Source organism: Corvus moneduloides, chromosome 1, assembly GCF_009650955.1.
Source record: "Corvus moneduloides isolate bCorMon1 chromosome 1, bCorMon1.pri, whole genome shotgun sequence".
NCBI lineage: Eukaryota > Metazoa > Chordata > Aves > Passeriformes > Corvidae > Corvus > Corvus moneduloides.
In genome coordinates, this window is record NC_045476.1 from 70,001,849 (window position 1) to 70,019,181 (window position 17,333).

The 17,333-nt window shown below is 35.8% G+C and overlaps 1 protein-coding gene across 2 annotated transcripts in view; it reads right to left on the reverse strand.

The window, feature by feature from the left end:
• The window catches only part of DTNBP1 (dystrobrevin binding protein 1), a 64,842-nt gene that overhangs the window by 37,908 nt on the left and 9,601 nt on the right, over positions 1 to 17,333 (reverse strand). The window contains exons 5-6 of one of the 2 annotated variants that reach the window (XM_032114885.1): positions 17,105 to 17,237; positions 10,782 to 10,914 (exon numbers count right to left, since the gene is read on the reverse strand). In XM_032114885.1, coding sequence (XP_031970776.1) covers positions 10,782 to 10,914; positions 17,105 to 17,237 — 266 coding nt within the window. Of the gene's footprint in view, positions 1 to 10,781; positions 10,915 to 17,104; positions 17,253 to 17,333 lie in introns of both variants that reach the window. The other variant, XM_032114878.1, reaches the window with a different exon arrangement.

The window sequence follows — 17,333 nt, forward strand, 5'->3', positions numbered from 1 at the left end:
GAATGCTGGCCTTACAAAACACTCATTTACATCAAACTTTTTCAGTCTGTGCCTCACAGAATGCCTAGTTAAATTCTGAATTTTGAAGAAAAAGTGACTGTAAGAAAAATAAAGACTGAATTAACAGTTGTCCAGATAAATTATTCTATTCACTATCCACAGACTAAAGCACCCTTCAGTCACCTACCAGAGACACTGTTTCACAGTACATTTGCTATACCACAACAACTCCTTCTACCCCTTAACAGATGATGCAATTCAGCATTTACTCTTGCATCAAGATCAGACAAAACTCTCTCAAAGATGAAAGAATTTATTTTCTAAGCAGGACAAAGTATTCTAAAACAAGCAAGAGAATGCATTTACCTCCACATTTTCAGAGAACATCCCACTTTTGTAACCAATGTTAAATACAGGTTTTTGAAAGAATGGGCGCTTTACCAGGAAATAAGCTAGAGTGTGATTCACAGTGAAGAATTCTATTAGTTGCAACTTCCTGTAAGAATCTATTTCCTTTCCTGCTTCTCCTTCATCCCTTTCCCAAGCTAGTTTCTCCCTTTCATATCAGAGAAAAAAAGCTACTTTACAATACCTGTGATTTGCAGGTTCGTACCCTAAAAAATTTTTCCTACCCTGCATACTCTAAGCACAGTTACAAGATTCTTAAACACTCTCACAAGTTGCCCTCCTTATTTTTTAATAATGGCACAGTAGTTGAGGCAACAATCACAGGAAATGCTTGTTTTCCATGGACTGAAACAAAACCATACTGGAGGAAACATCTTGTGAAAGTAAGAAGCAAAAAACTACGTTACTTGCACCTAAAATCAGGAGATTTTATGACACTTGTCCACAAAAGGAAAGATGAAACAATTACTGCCATTGTGTTGAAATAGGTTAGTAAACAAGATCGTAATACAGTAACCAAGTGACAATCACTGATTTTGTCTAAACCCCCAGAATTTTCCTTTTCAAAAATCCATCAATATTTTTAAGGTTGAGATGCACTAAGATGCTGTCCCTATAACCATATATATAATTGCCATTCATTAAGAAAGTTGGAAACTAATATTTGACAAAAACTTTTTTCCAACACATACCTCTGAAAATTAGAAGTATCTATGATTAGCATACAGTAAAAATACAGATTCAAAATTTAAGGATCTGTACTTCCTAGTATCCTCATACCAATTCAGACTCAAAGACTGAGGATTTTTATTTTACATCGCATGAATTAATCACATCTTGTGGTTTCTCAAAAGACTTTCAATAAAACTTCCATTTAGAATTATATACTAACGTACATGCTTATTGAAACCATGTTGAGCATCAGCAGCATGGAAGATTTTTTAATTTATTTATTAAGTCAAATTATACAAATAAAAACTTGGAAGTTTTAAAATTTTAATCCTATATCTCATTTATCGGCAGGCTTGGTAAGAACATGACACTAAACTGAAAAGTGGAAAGGAAACTTACTTGTAATGATATTGGAAAAACAGATGGCTTAAGAAGATATCAGTACATTTTCTAGTTGGGTAATTAAGACCTTGCACACAGATGTACAGAAAAAATGTATAACAGTATCACATTTCTCCCCTTTATAAGTAAATAAATATTTTTGTATTTATTGATAAACTGTCAGAAAGAAGATACCTCCTATGTCTTCTCTAAGAGTCTAGAGACAAAAAGTCATCTGCAGAATACACTGAACTCACGTTAAGAATTGAACTACATATTCGGAACACAGACAATATAAAGAAACAGCAATTTGTGAGAGTAATTAAAATGAAAAAGAGTAAACTGAAAACAGTTTTGGAAAAGTGGCCTTCAAAGCAAGGTTAAAAGACAAGCAGGAAGAAACATACAAGGCAATTGAAAACACTCCATAGGGAAATGCTCCTGGATTTTAAAGAGTTTTCATCCAAAAGAACATTCATGAACTGCACAGATGGATGAGATAACCCTTTCCACTACTGTTAGAAGAAAAATACACACCTACCTTGCCTCTGGCCTTGCTACACATGAAAGCTCTTGAAGCCCAGCGTGGGCTGCTCAGCATCTGTCCAGGATTCAAGGAACTCCCATGCTGAGTCTGACCACTAATCAATACAACTACCTGGCATCTGACTATATGCTCTTCGGCTACTAAACTCCAGGTTACTGACAACAAACCTGGCTAGTTACTCCTGGAAGAATACATTTTACCTTTTTACAGTTAACAGTAAGCTTGCAGAAGAAAGGACTGAATTAAGAGGCATATTACAATATAAATAGCTCTTTTCAGTGAAAGATGAAGTTCAGCATCTCTGAGCAAGAAAAAAAGGCTAAAATAACAGGCTACAGTCTAATATAACCAGGCTATAAAGGCATGGAGACACTTCAAAAGTAATCTCATTCTGCATGCAGAGCAGTTTACGAATCCCAGCTTCTTTCCTGAGATGCAAGAGGCTGTACAGGATCACCCAAGTGATATCCATGAAAACTATCTGGCCACACATAGAGGCAATAATGTTAATCCCTGCCTTTCCAGTTGCTTGTTTTCATAAAATGGGGGGGGGGGGGGGGGGAACGACGACTTAATTGGTCTGTAAAATTCTATACGAGTCAAACACAGTTACCAGTTTTTAAGTTACCTGGAATGTTCTAATGACGACACTGTCTGTGGTCTCAACTTCTTCATTTACAGAAAAGTTGAGATTCAGGGTTTGTGGTGAGAAGATATAATTATGGAGACAACAGGTGAAACAAACGACCTACACTATATGACTTGTCCCACAGAGTAACTGACATGACCAGTTAGAATTACAATCTACTTAGAAGGCAGATACAAATTCCCAAGGACTTTCCCATTCCCCTCAGGCTTTTCATTGCATTGTTGGATTAACCCTGCTTTAGTCACTGAGCAGATGAGATGGACACTAGGAAGATTGCACTGGTATCACTGACAAACAAAAATAAATCCAGAAAGAATAATATGGGAGGACCAGGAGGCAAAACTGTCCGGCTCTAAGTTACTGATATCAAATGGAATTTGATTTCTTTAGCAACAGTAAAAAAAAAAATCTCAGGTTCTACAGTATCTTGCAAAGGGCTGTAACACTAAGATCAATTTCCTAAGTGTAACTAAACATCATGGAATTTAGTTAAATATCTAGGAGACTACAGAAAGACCACATTCTTTACAAAGATGTCAGCAGTCAGAATTGACCATTTCGTATTTTATCCTCAAGAAAAGAATAGGCAGATAAGAAAGCAAAAAAAGTCATAAATGAATGTCAGGAACAATTTTTTAACACTAGCTCTAAAAGTAACAGTCAGTAAATTCCAACTACTAGACTCATATATAAACAAAAGACAGTATCAAGACAGCATATGAATGGTAAAAATTGAGGATTAAATTTAAAAGATTTTACAATAATATGTGTTAATAAATGCTGGGTTGTAAATACTATTTACCAAAAAATACATTTGAAGAAAGTATAGATGCTTATCAGCAAATTAATCTAAAAATATTTATGGCACCTAACAAGATCCAACCCAAAAAGTGAGAAATGCTGCATTTCCTCTGCTATGTCTGGTACAGCTAAGTTTTCAAAATTATATATTAAAAAGAAAAAAGAATCCTTCCACAGCCTGACTCAAGCTTTAGTAAGCTAGAAAGCCACCAGAAAGTCTCCTCTGGGACTTTCCTCTGGATGTCATCAGAACTAAAAGCCAAAAAACTGAGAACTCAAAACCTGTGTCACTAGCACAGTGCACAGAAATAATTCAAGTCCTTTTTTTTTGTACTTAGGATTATCACTTTTGTCAATCCCGACACAAAACTGTTTTCCCCATCCCTGAGATCGGTTGAGCACCCCTTTGAGATACTTAGGCCAACTACTACTTTGAAATACGCTTGAGGCTGAAGCAATGAAAAGCCTTTAAGTACTGAAAAATCAGTAAAAACTAACACTATTACTAAACTACTGTTAGAATTGAGCAGCAGGCCAGGGTTTCTATTCATTTGAAGAAACACTGAAGAGAGGTCAGCATTCTTCATCATGAAAAGTGACATTTTATCCACTGAAAGAGAAGAACAGAGAACTAAGGCATTTAAATAAAATTGCAATGGAGATTTTTTCGCTTCCATACTCATGCAGATACAGAAGTAGCTGAAGTCTGTTTTCCAGAAAAACTTCTACATTAACTTCAGTCCAGCAGATGGAACAGCGAATTTTTTTAACAGAAACGACATTAACCGGCAACCAAGTTAATAAATACAACCAAAACCAAATACTACCCTAATATATTCAGCAGTTTCAGGGTACAGTGAAAGCATTACTCTTAAGATGTTTTGAAAAATGAAACAAATAGTTATCTTCATTAAGAACACTAGGAGTCATCTTCCAGGCACTATCATTCAAAAGGACAGTAAACATGAGGGAGATGGCATTAAAACTGTAAGAAAATGGTAGAAGTGAAACCATTAAAACAAGTGTTGCCCTCTGCTAAGAGACTGACACAGACCATTTACCACTGGAACCATTCCAAAATGGAATGTTAAATGTGGAATAAATGCTTAGCTCCTTCTAAAAGCTGATGCCTTCAGATGTAAGATTTTGCACAGGACAGTTTTTATGCTTTTGCTTTCATCCTGTCGTTATCCAAAAAAAGGGACAGTTTTTAAATTTCTTTTTTTTTTAAATTTTATCTTAGTATGCAATGTCATTGGATCACTAAAACCTACATGTATCAATACAGTTTGTTTTTATCATACAATGAAAATTTTAGGAACCAAAGTTTAAAGCTGACTTTTGAGAACAGAAAATTAAGAGAAGCTACAATTTGAGAAACTACAAAGAATGTAAGAGAAGTTGAAGAGAAGGTACAAACAATTCCACCACCAAAGGCCACCTCCACCATCAACTCCACCAATTTCTTCGAGAAAAAGATGGAATTCCTGCAAACCTGTTTTTGGTAAACAGCCACACAAGAAACTGCAGACCTTCATTTAACTTGTTCATCAATTTCCCCAAAAGCGTTAAAAAGAAGAAGAATGACAGTATTTAAAAACTGGCCAAGCTTTATTCAGTAAGTGACATACAGTACAACCCTAATTCACAGAAACAAGTAAGTACAAAGAGCTTGTGACTCCATGTGCAATCTTCATCTAAAATTCTGAATGTGGTTCCATGCAGCACAAATGCAATTGTGCCAGAGAGAAGTTACCACTTGTATCTTCTTCAGGCACCCTCAACATATCCCTTTGACGTAGGAATGCAAAATCTCCCTCACAGAAGAGTTGCCAATGAATGCATTTAATACTTTCTTTTTTTTAAGCTACTTTTAAAAGAATTTGCTTTAAATGCAAGTGGAAAGGAATTATGAAAGGTCTCAGGAAATAATTCATAGCAAAGAAACACAGAATTTATCAGGAGGCACAGCACAGAGAATGAATTTTAGTGTGGTAATGACAAGCACCTAAGCCCTGTTCTTCTGCCACTAGCCACAATGAATTAAATACATATATAAATAATGCATTTTTGAGGTGAGGGAGGGTACAAAATGATGATTAAGGCAGCCCTGAACCATCTGTTCCTATTATTGGTACAGTAAGTCTGGACAAAGAATGCCTGGTATTAACAGCTTGACAGGATTTGCAGATTATGCCCACTAACAAGCACCACGTAAAGGTAGAGATAAATTATGCAGGATTGCCATAATGTTTTAACATTTTCTAGGTAATATTATTAAAAGGTGCTGCAGGATACAGAGGATCCAACACAAACATTCAGTCTTTTATTACAGGTCACAAAAGCCAAAGAAAAATATATTTTATTTGCCTATTCAAAAGAAAACAAAGACTATAAGGAGAAGGTAAGCATCAAATCTCTTTGTAACAATGTCATTGTGTCCCTGTATCAAGCAAAAATCATCAGAGAAAGGGCAAAATTAAATCAACTTAAAAGTGACATAAATTATAGTGCACATTCACACTTTGCAAATAAGAGAAAAAACTGCCAAAACCCCCGCAATCTTCAAATCTGCTGTGTGTTCAGCCTTGCCCGATGTTTCCAAATACTGGGAGCACTGATGGGAGTAAAATTCACTAATAATGAAACAGCACACTCCTTTGGGTTTGGCGTATGCAGACTACTGTAATGCAAGAGTTCTTGCAAACAAAAGAAAGTTCAGAGCCTTCAAACTACAAAAAAAGTGAAGCAAAATTGTCCATGAAACTCCTCCAAAGCTTGTGCAAGTCTCTTCAGGATCAATAAGAATTCTCATTCCGCGTGTCTGCCCAAAGAAGTGCAACAACTGATGGCCATAAAATTAATTCCAGCCAGTTATCACCATGAAAACACTTGCTGCTCATTGTGCTGTATGCAAACTCATGAAAAAGGATAGAAAACATCTTTGCAGCACAAGTGCAGAAACTTATACAGTGCCTCATGAAAACTCAAAGCCAGTCATCCACTGCACATCTATCATGGAAACTGCCCTGAATATAATAAAAGTTCTGCATCCAATCTTGCAAAAATGTTTATTTAGGTACCCAGTTACATGGAGGTGTAGCAGCTCCAAATCTATACCACTAAGAGACTGATCAAAAAGAGTATGGCATGAAAATTTACACTGATGAAAATTTACACTGACGAAAATTTTGATAAGAACTATGAAACATGTAGCTGAGATCCCAGAAATAATTCACAGTACACTTAATGTTAGAAAGAAAAACATACTTGTTTGAAACATCTGCAACAAAGGTGCATATACACTTTTTACATAAAAAAAATTAAGTTTAAAAATTACATGTAAAGTTTGAAAGGGTTATGAAGGTAAAATTTAAATGTATCACTGCCAGGTGGGAGGGAATCATCACTGAGGATGCTGTACAGTACAGAGTACTGCTCTAGCCTGCCACTTGAGGAATGCTATGGGATCTAAACAAGAGCTACAGATATGGAAAGTTTTTTTAATTTACTCTTCAAATGTTTGTGTTGGTCAGGGCTAAGATAAGCCACCGTATCTACATCCAAACAACACTTACCGTTCCTTTTGTTCCCAAAGCAATTAAAAAGAGGAATAAAGTCTATAGAAGAAAACAACAGTAACTAAGACATGTTCTTACACACGTCTCTGATCTACGCAATGCTATTGCCATAAATTTTATACTCTTTTGAATGAGAAAGTAAATCAAACATTCTTCTCCCCCAGAAGCACTGAAGCGCCATCATGGTATGGCAATGCATCCAACAAAAACTATGACAACCTGTCCAACTCCTCACTCACTGCACTAATTAGGAAAGCATGGGGTTACACATTATTTGACCACAAATAAACCTCTAAAATACAAAAATTAGGAATAAATACACATTTAAAGACTCATTTTCTCTTCAAATAAAGCATTTGTTTAAATCTCATCAAAAAGGAAAAACAATAGTCCCACTAAGGTTTGAATTTCAGATTTTTACATTTATTTTCCTTCTATGTCTGTTCTCAAAGCTGACAAATACTGAAAAATAGAGAGGGGTCTTAAACAAGATGTCCTTAAAAAATTAACATTCAGACAATTATGTTTCAACTCAAATAACACACAGTAAAATCTATTCACTCATTTCCAATGACAAGGACTCTGCTATTCCCAATGTATTCCTACAAAATGCTATAGTTGGGCAGCTCCTTTTAATTGCCAAAATAATTAGAGGTTTCTGTTTTTCAAAACATGGTGATCTCTCTGAAATGGACACAAATGGTACCAAGAGCTTCATAGGAAGTGTAGCTTCAGGTCAGAAACATTTTATCTTACACCACAAGGCTGCCACTCAGGGCACATAAAAAGACGACACAAAAGTGAGCTCCTGACAGTGCTTCCTAAAGGACACTGTGCACTTGGGGAAGCAAGAATTGCCACATGAGACTAAAGAGATACAGAAGGTTTTCTGCAATCAGAATATCCTCAGTAGGAGAATGAAGGAAAGGGAAGAAGAACTGTGCTTGAATGAAAAAAGACAGGAAACAAAATGACATGGTTTAATCCTAACATACATCCAAAATTGCACAGACTAACTAGAGAAAACAAGGGTAGAATCTAGACTTCATACAACAGCACTGGTACCCTGATCAATGGATTTAAACACAAAAAAGAAAATACTAAAATTCCAGAGATAAGCTCACAAAAAAAACCCAGGCCCCCCAAACACCAGGCTTTTAAATAACTTGGGAAAGATCCTGGATTGATGAACCTACTTTGAAATTAGTACTCAACACAATGACAAAAGGGAAAAAAATTGATCTGTTTGAACTGAAATAAAGTTGCTCTATTTAATAGGGAGACTTACTTATTAAAATAAGTTCCCACAGTTACCATAAGCTGCATTTCAGAGGTTTAATGTTGACCTAAAGCACCTTCTTCTAAGTCTTTCATATAGGATTTTTTCAAAAGATTTGAAATACATGAGCCTCTAGCCTAAGCTCTACAGTGACTTTATAACAACATTACGTTTTGTTACGTGCTTAAAATAACCAGAATTTCTAGAGTTCATATTCATCTCAGTTTTCATTTCTATATTGTCAAAATACATGAAATACTTTTTTTTTTTCAAACACAAAACCATTCAGTCCCTGAAAATAATTTTTGTGCTAAAGAGAGAGCATAGACTCCTGAACCCTGCCCCCCTTGATTCTTTCAGCTGGTATCACAGTAAAAACCCCAAGCACTAAAGAGAGGAAGACAGGACACGAGTTCCAAGCATACACCACAAATCACACTCACGTCAAGTTAACCAGCTGCTCACTCTTCAAGTACCTACAGTGGCAAGTGTCCTTCCTGTAATTGAGCTAGCACTTAATTTCTTACCTCAATAAATACAGTGGTAATGATCAACCAGAAATTACCTGTATTCTTCCTGTTTTGCTAGCTCTGACCAAATGTAATCAGCTTATAATTACACTAAGTAGCTTGCTTAGCATTCTATTTATAAAACTGATTAGATACTACTAAGCAGAGCAGGCAATGGTTTAACACTTTATTTTGATGTTGAAAGCAGAGGCTATGGGAAAGGGAGCAAGGATGGCAGAGAGAACAAAATCCACTCAGAAAACTGTAGAAAGATTATTATTTGGGACCAAATCTGTTGCTTTATACACATTTTAAATTCATGTTATTTGGTTCAATAGCACATATTTAGAATTTTGGAATTATTATCCTTAAATATTTAGATTACTCAAGTAGGTCTGAACAAGTGAATATTCAGCCATACTGTCTGCTGTTGACTCTTCCTGGAGAGAGAATATGGAATTGCCCTGACCTGGGAAAGTGAAAATCCAGGCTGCAGGAATATTACAGACTACTGCTGAGGCCCTGTCCTGAGGTTAAGACAACTGAACAGAATGTGAAAAACTAAAGGGACATGACATGAGGAATTGCCAGATGTGACAGATAACATAATAAGATACTGACAAAAGCCACAGACAGCACCACTAGGGATGATTGGATTTTACAGGTGTTTAAAGGGGAGTTAGGTGAGAAACAGCCAAATTTCACAGAAAGCTGAAGGGGAAGCTGTAAGGTATTGGAGGCAGAACCTACAACACCAGCACTCCTTCAGTAACTGGATCTGTAACACCACAGAAGGCTAAGATTCCCTAGATAATACATGAGGACCAATAGTGAAAAAGTAATCAGGGGTGAATAGGTCTTTTGGGAAAAGACTGGGATTTAAAAGAACACATAAAAATAGAAAGAGCTACAAAAATGGCAAGAAAGGTCAAGAAAAAGAACACAGATAAGCTAAGCAAAATGTGGCCAGTGCTGTCTGGCACAGTCCTGCTCTTGATCACTACATCCTCATCAGAACTGTGAAACAAACCAGTTGTTCTGCCCTTACCACATGTATCAAACTTGCTTCCACAACCAAGGAGGGTGCCAGGGTGCTTCCCCTGGCTAACAGTAGGACTCCTGCCTGGACAGATCAAATAACCTGGTTATCCCCATGTCAGTCAACACCCACATCTACCCACCCCTCCCTAACAGGCTGTCAGACACTGTCTTTTACAAACTGCTCAATTCAACTCATTTCCTAATTTATATAATGAATGTAATACTGCTTTTCTTATCTCCTTATATTAGGCTATTTTTGGCACTGGCAGTAATAAAAATCAAGCAACTCAACAGTTTAAGTCATTTAAGCACTTAATATTTTTCTCTTGCTACTTTATCTTTTAGGTAAACCTGAAGCTCACGAGTTCAAAGTTCAGAATTTTCACACATACTGCTGTAAGTTGAACTTCGATTCCAAGAATTAGTGCCCTGGTTTTCCAAGTAAGAGAATGGCAGGAGATTAATACCTTTCATACAGAGTGAAAGGCACTGATATGATATGATATGATATGATGGAACTGAAAGGAAGATAGAGGAAAATTCAGTTCCTAAACTGTCAGGTACGTGGGAGAAAAAAAAAAGAAATCCATAAACCAGGGCAAGGGATTAAAAGAAACATCAATTCATCTGTGCTTATTAACAACAGCCCTTATTCCAATTCTTTGCAGAGAATAATAAACATGACTTCATCTTAACAACAACGTAGTGATAATTTTCTAAACACACGTACTCTTTATTCATCACTAAGACATTCAATGAATCAACTACAAATTTGCAATGTCCTGACTATTGTTTCTTTAAAAGATTAAAATAGAAGGGATTATACTCTATACGGGGGCGGGGGGGGAGGGGGGGGATTACAAAAGGTTTATACTATATGCTAATTTCTATTTATAACAATTGTTCTATTTACCTTTTTGTTTTCTTGTAGTTTTCCAGCTGTAATGTCTGCATACATTTGTATCTTTCCAATTCACACTGCTCACATAGTTCCTCAAGACACAGCAGATGATTCTCCATTTCCTCAAAGTTCGCCTCTAGCTGGGCTATAAGAAATATTTGTATGAATATCAAATTGCATCAACAGACAGACAACTCACCTGAACAGAAGCAGGATTTAGTAAAGGTAAATAATTAACACGGTAATAACTACACACATATAAAAGGCTCCAAAAGATAAACAAATCTCAGCCCAAATCCCACAGTAAAGAGTGGCAGCAGAGCCACGTTGAAGGGAGATCTACCTGAGGTTCCCTTGTGGTAAGATGCTGAACCACTCTATTTGCCCCAGCATCGTGGTCTCACAGGTTTGTGGTCTATATTTGAGGAAGAGAAGCATGCAGGACTCATACTTTTCCTTCTTGAGCAGACTGTCAATTTAGCCCTTCCTACACAGTACCAGTCCAAGGAATAAAGCCGTGCTGACCAAAGCCAAGTCAAATCTCCATTTATTCAAATGAAGCAAAAGTAAAGCATACGGGAAGAATTTTAACTTTCACATGGTCTCATGGTAATATAAGTAAATATGTATTTATGTCTCTGAAGACAGACCCTTTACTGATAGCTAAATATAGAGATTTACCTATTTTACATACACGTAAATTTTACGATTAAATCTACCTATTTTACAAACACATCTCTAGATCTCACCTTTAAACATAATTGCTCAGTCTCAACTTCAAATAGATCTTGTCTATGACAAGTCTTGAGAAAACTGATCTCATCTCATAGCTCACACTGCTTTGAGCAGAAATTCCTGAGGTCCCTCCTCATCTGAATTAACCCATGTGAATCTTGTATCAAAGGATTACTCTCCCTGACAGTGATTAGTGCTAAATTTCATTTCTCTCCTCAGGATTCCACAGTGGAAAAACTATCTTCCCAAACCCTGGCCAGCTAGTCACTCTGGGATGGAACTGTGTAAATTACAGGACTATTATTTGTCTTTTTGCCAGGATTTCTCCTATACCAGATAGAAAGTAAATTGCAGGTGCAAGAATAATTCACATTTTTACAAACAAATAGCAGCCAAAGTTAATGTATTTTGAGTGCTCAAAAGAAGGAAACAGTAAGCTGAAGGCATCAGTCAAATCTTCCATTCTGGATTGGCCATTCTACTTGAAGCCTATCTTGGACTACACATAATTTCAACTTCCTTAGCCATTGCTCCATTATAAATAGCCATCCTAAAAAGGTTCCCCTAAAAAAGCAAAAGTTAAGACTTCATAAGCAAATTTCCTAGGGTAAATATTCATATATTCACCTTACTTAACACGATTTTTTTAGTCTCTAACAAGTAAGATCCACAACAGTAAGAAAGGGAAACATGAATCATATAATCAGCAAATATTTCCCTTAATTATTTGCCTGTATACAGATCACTGAGGGGACAGGGGAGGGACTGGCAAAAAAAATAAAGAAAGGCAGTTGACAATTAATGCAGAAACAAGTCTGAGAGGAAAAAAATGTTTTCAGTTCTACATCTTGTGATGTGGAACATTCATTGTTTACCACATACTCAATTTTCTCTCACAAAATCCTGATGCATTCAAAGTGTAGTATCATGGTTACAATTATAATTGGCAGGCCCTTTCTGCTTAAGAAATGGACTTCTCTGAGTGTATTAAAATCCAAATACTTATATTGTGCTAACTTGCTTTTCAGAATGATTGCTCCCTTATTAATCTGCAAAATTCTCCAACACAGCAGGGCTGAAGACAATTTTGTAAGGTACCTATCAACGACTGTTTTTTCCACTTAGAAAACCTACCACCTGCTTTGCTGTATTTGCTATTGAAATAATATTAAAAGACAACAACAAAGGACAGGAAAATAAAGAAGATAAAGAAAAGTGAATTCTAGAGAGCAACTGATTCCTAGCACTAGCATTTGAGCAGCCTCTAGTGGGAATTGCAGAAAACACCGTGCTCCTGAAGAACAGGAATGGACACTAAAGATCTCACCAGGAGGCAACAATCCTGCTTTACTGCAACACAGGTTTCAGAAGTTTTTTCCTTTCTGAAGTGAAAGAAAAATTGCATTTCACAATAAGAGTTTGAAGACAAGCTCTGGTGCAGTAGCACCAGCTTCAGCTGAGAATTAACATCTCTCTTACCCAAAAGAGAATATATGCACTGTGCATACAAAGGCAATACTAAACAAACCCACAGATTTAATTGATTTGAAACTTAGGCTGTAAAAAACCCCATCTCCTCTAAATCTTTTTCAGATTTTAAAAAATATATTTACCTCTAGATTAAGAATTTTCATGTATAGCAATATGCCACACTTGGTAGAAATAGTATTTTTTATTAGATAGCTGGAAAAAATAACTTGTTCTTTAGGTCACATCACTCCAGTTATAGCCTGTATTTCTTACATTACCACAAGTGTAACAACATTATTTGAAGCTTTTAGTTTTAATTCTTCTAAAGTATGTTTCAAGTTTGGTCAGATGACATTACATTGAATTATCTTCCATCAGCACACACTGTTTTTCTTAGTTTACCAGCTATTAGATATTAAAGTACTTACTGAGAACACAACAACTTCAAATTTTTTTACCTGAAACACTTTCTTTCTAAAGTGTACCTAATTTAAACTTACCACTAATTTTTCTAACTGAAACCTACGTTATCTGTAGTTCTGTATGAGTACAAAATTTGTTAGAATAGCTAAATCACAGCTGTATGTCAGAAAACAGGTTTCCACTAACTTTAGATGTATCTTTCCTGCACTGTCCCAGCCACTCAAACAACAGAAACCATGCAGGAGTATTAAAGACATTTCTACAAAGCTCATTTATTTCCTGACTAAAAGGTAAAAAGCAGAAAGGATGGAAGCAATTACATCAAAGATGTTCCCTCTACCTCTAGGCCGCACAGGGGCAGATATTACTAAAAGCTTAAAATGAGCAGTGAAAGACATATATGAACAGAAAGAGTTCAATTTAACTGCCACAAAAAAAGGAAAGAACTTTATATAATTACAGTTCTACTAGTGCTCAATTTTTATCTGTTTTTACAGAAAAGATCTTAAACCCAGCTAGTATTATACCACTTACATGAAGTTAAAGCAGCTTCGTTGCTGCAGCTACATTGCAAGTACCCTAGGATCCTTTTCCTTGTGTATTTAATCCTCAGACATCTCCAAGTTTACAGCACCAAATGTATGCCTTTTATACATATCTATCTCTACCTCTCTGCTGAAGTGTTGTGCCCTGGAGCCTAAGGAGAAATTCCCTGTTGAACACAGCTATCTTTACACTATACTATTTGAATTCCCTGGTTTTATGTAAATCTTCCCAATGTTTTCCGGAATTTTCTCAGTAAACGATAAATGCAAATTCTGAAAAAATTAGACTGAATTTTGCAAAGCTAGAGAATGGCAACTTTCATACTCGATACACAATCTGAAATAAAAAAGACTGACTTTCTGCTCAAGATTATAAACAAGGATACTTCTTCTAAGCAGTGCAAAAGGTCCTGCTTCTCCAATGGATTTTCACACCCATCTAGCCCATACTTCAAAAAAACCCCCTAAAGACTAAGAGGCAAAGGCTTTTATCTCCACAAATACACCCCCAGCCTTATATTCTTCCCAGTCCCACCAGTAAAATATTTCCAACCTATGTTGGATCTGTCACCTATGTACAGGACCAGTCTTTCCAAAACTAGTATCCAGTTAATGCTTAACATCTGATCTTCAAAAAAAAAAAAAAGAAAGGAGAAAAACTGGATTTGAATCAATGTTTGTGTGTATTGATTTGCTGAAATCAAAATAGATGTTTGAGCAAAATGCCACTGCTCAAACATAAAACGTATTTCATATTAAGATAGGTATGTCAGATATCGGTGAGCAGGTATTTTCTACAACATCTCAAATAAAAACTGCCTTAAGTGACGATTCCAATTTTGCACTTTGAAAGGGCAGTAACTGTCCTTTTCACTTTTACATGAGAGTAATTTTTTCTTCAAAGTTCTCAATAGCAGCTACAAGACGTTGCATAATACAATAATTTTATCAAATGAAGACACAGACTTTTTACTTCAAGTGAGGAATGACTGATAATATGAATATCTAAGCTAAAGAACTTTATAATTGCTAATAAAAATGTGTCTTGTAATACAGAGCAAAAGCTGAAGAATCTGTACATGAGTCATACCAATTTTAAGTAGGTCACTAAAAAGGTTCATTTCCATTATCTGAAATTTCTTTTACCAAAAGCAGCCAGGCTCCTCTATCTACTTTGAAAATGAAAGCATGAATACATTTATTAGAAACATATCATGTCACAAGACAGAACCATTATTTTGTTGAAATGATGAAGGTTAGACAAATTACATCTTGGATGCATAACCCAGCACTTTGCAATTCTATTTCCACTTTTTTTTTTTACAGAATGTTTCACTCATATTGAAAATTTACAGTCAGAGTAATAGTCATCTCTTGGAAAACTGAATACAGTTTACATTTATACGAAGCAGTTAGTTAAGAGTTACAGAAACTAGAAACAGTGAGTAGAATATTGCAGTAAATTTCTGTTGCTAGGAGGAGCTAATAAGAAACTCCAGATAAACAATAAAACAGATAAAATCTGACACAAAAGGTAAAGCTAGAAGGTTTGGTTCAAATCTCACAGGCCTAGCAGTATACTTCAAAATTCATTAGCTTCCCTGAGCAGGCTGCTGAATGCTTCCTTAAATCCTACTTTTGCAGTATCAGAAATATCTAGAGATACACCTCTCCAAGAAACTCTACAATCAGAGTGAGATTAATTCTAGTTCATAAAGCTGTATTAGGAATCAGAAGGTAGCCCAAATTCATCAGGATTTACAGCATTTGCCATTATGAGCTATAAAGGCAATTCCATTAGCTTTCTATTATATTGTTTATCTTTGGGCTATCAGTGGACTGTACAATGATATTAAAACCAGTATTTTAATAAAACATTATATCAATTTTTATTTCCTTAGAATTTTTTTTTTCAAAAAGGCAATATTAAATGGTTAGCACAGATGATAAAGCCTTATTAAACAAAATGATATAAGAAAATTGTAATAAAAGCTGGAATACATTCCTTGGTTCAGAATAAATAGCAAAGTTATTACCGGCCTACCTAGGAACAAAAGCTGATTTGTGCATGTCCACTGACCATAGCAGAATGAGAAATTAGCCTCTGAAGACAGAAAAGAACCCTCCTTTTCTTCACATCACATCAACATGTAAATCCAGCCCACCCCACAAAAAAACAGAGCTGCAATTACATGAGGAATTTCTGCATGCTTCCCAGCAGCAGAAAGAAAGCAGAGTGCAGTCACGGTCCCTGGGGAACTTAGCTACTTAAAATCCATATGCAGACAGCAGGTTTTTTAAGCTTTATTTGATGCACCTTGTATAGATTTCCATGGAAGCATCAAGAGACGTGCTGTGGACAGACAGGGTTACTGCTTGTCAAATGCTGCATCCCCCTTTCAAGGCTCAGCTATGGTAGAGATTTTCAGAGACTCAGAGTCCCCAACATTTTTTTCCCAATTTAATTTTTAACAGTGAATCAACAGTTTTGTATGAGAGGTTCCAGAATTAGTCCACCAAAGTAGTCACCTTTTCATCTTTAAATTAAATGAACAGGTTAATATTTGATAAAGTTATAAAAACTGCAACCCACCTAACAAACACAAAGTATTTCCTAATCTTAAAAGGCAGCATTAATATTCACCTATAGAAAAGCTGGGTATCCCTTCAGAATATCTTAACCCCATATATTAATTCAAACTATGGAAGTTAGCTTTGGAACCAACAGTTACTCAAAACCAAAGGCTTATGCCTTGAAAGTGTCCCTAGCCAGGTAAATTTCCCCCCATCCCACCCCAAATGATGAGTTAAAACATTATTATATAAAATTACATAGACTCCAAAAGAAGCAGCTATATACATGAGTGTTCATACTATCAAAGGTTTTAACAATTTACTAAGACTTCAAGAATAGCGTTTTTCAGCTGTTCAAACATCTGTCAGAATTATTTTTTTTCAAATAATGACACATACAAAATTTTAACTGCTGGGAGAGCAGCCACTGCTACTTGTTGATCTTTTAAAAAAACCAGTTTGTTTAAGAACTACAGTTTTACCATAGAAAGTAAAATTAAATTTTAAAACCACAACATTCACAACAGCTGAACTACAGCCTAATCCTCTGTACTAACTTGAATGCATGTTATGTCTATAAGAACTTACCTAGGCTTGTTCTGAGGCATTCCAGATCTGCTAAAAAACCCGGTATTTGCTGAAGCTGATCCTGCAGTTCCACTAGACTGTTCCTTTTCTTCTCCCAATGTGCAGAAAGCATCACAACTTCACTATCGACCAGCTGCAACAAACGGGCCTTTAATTGCAAATTTATTTACCTGTTTATGAGTATCTTGACTAATTTTTATAATTAATACATTTGGAAGCATAAGATCAG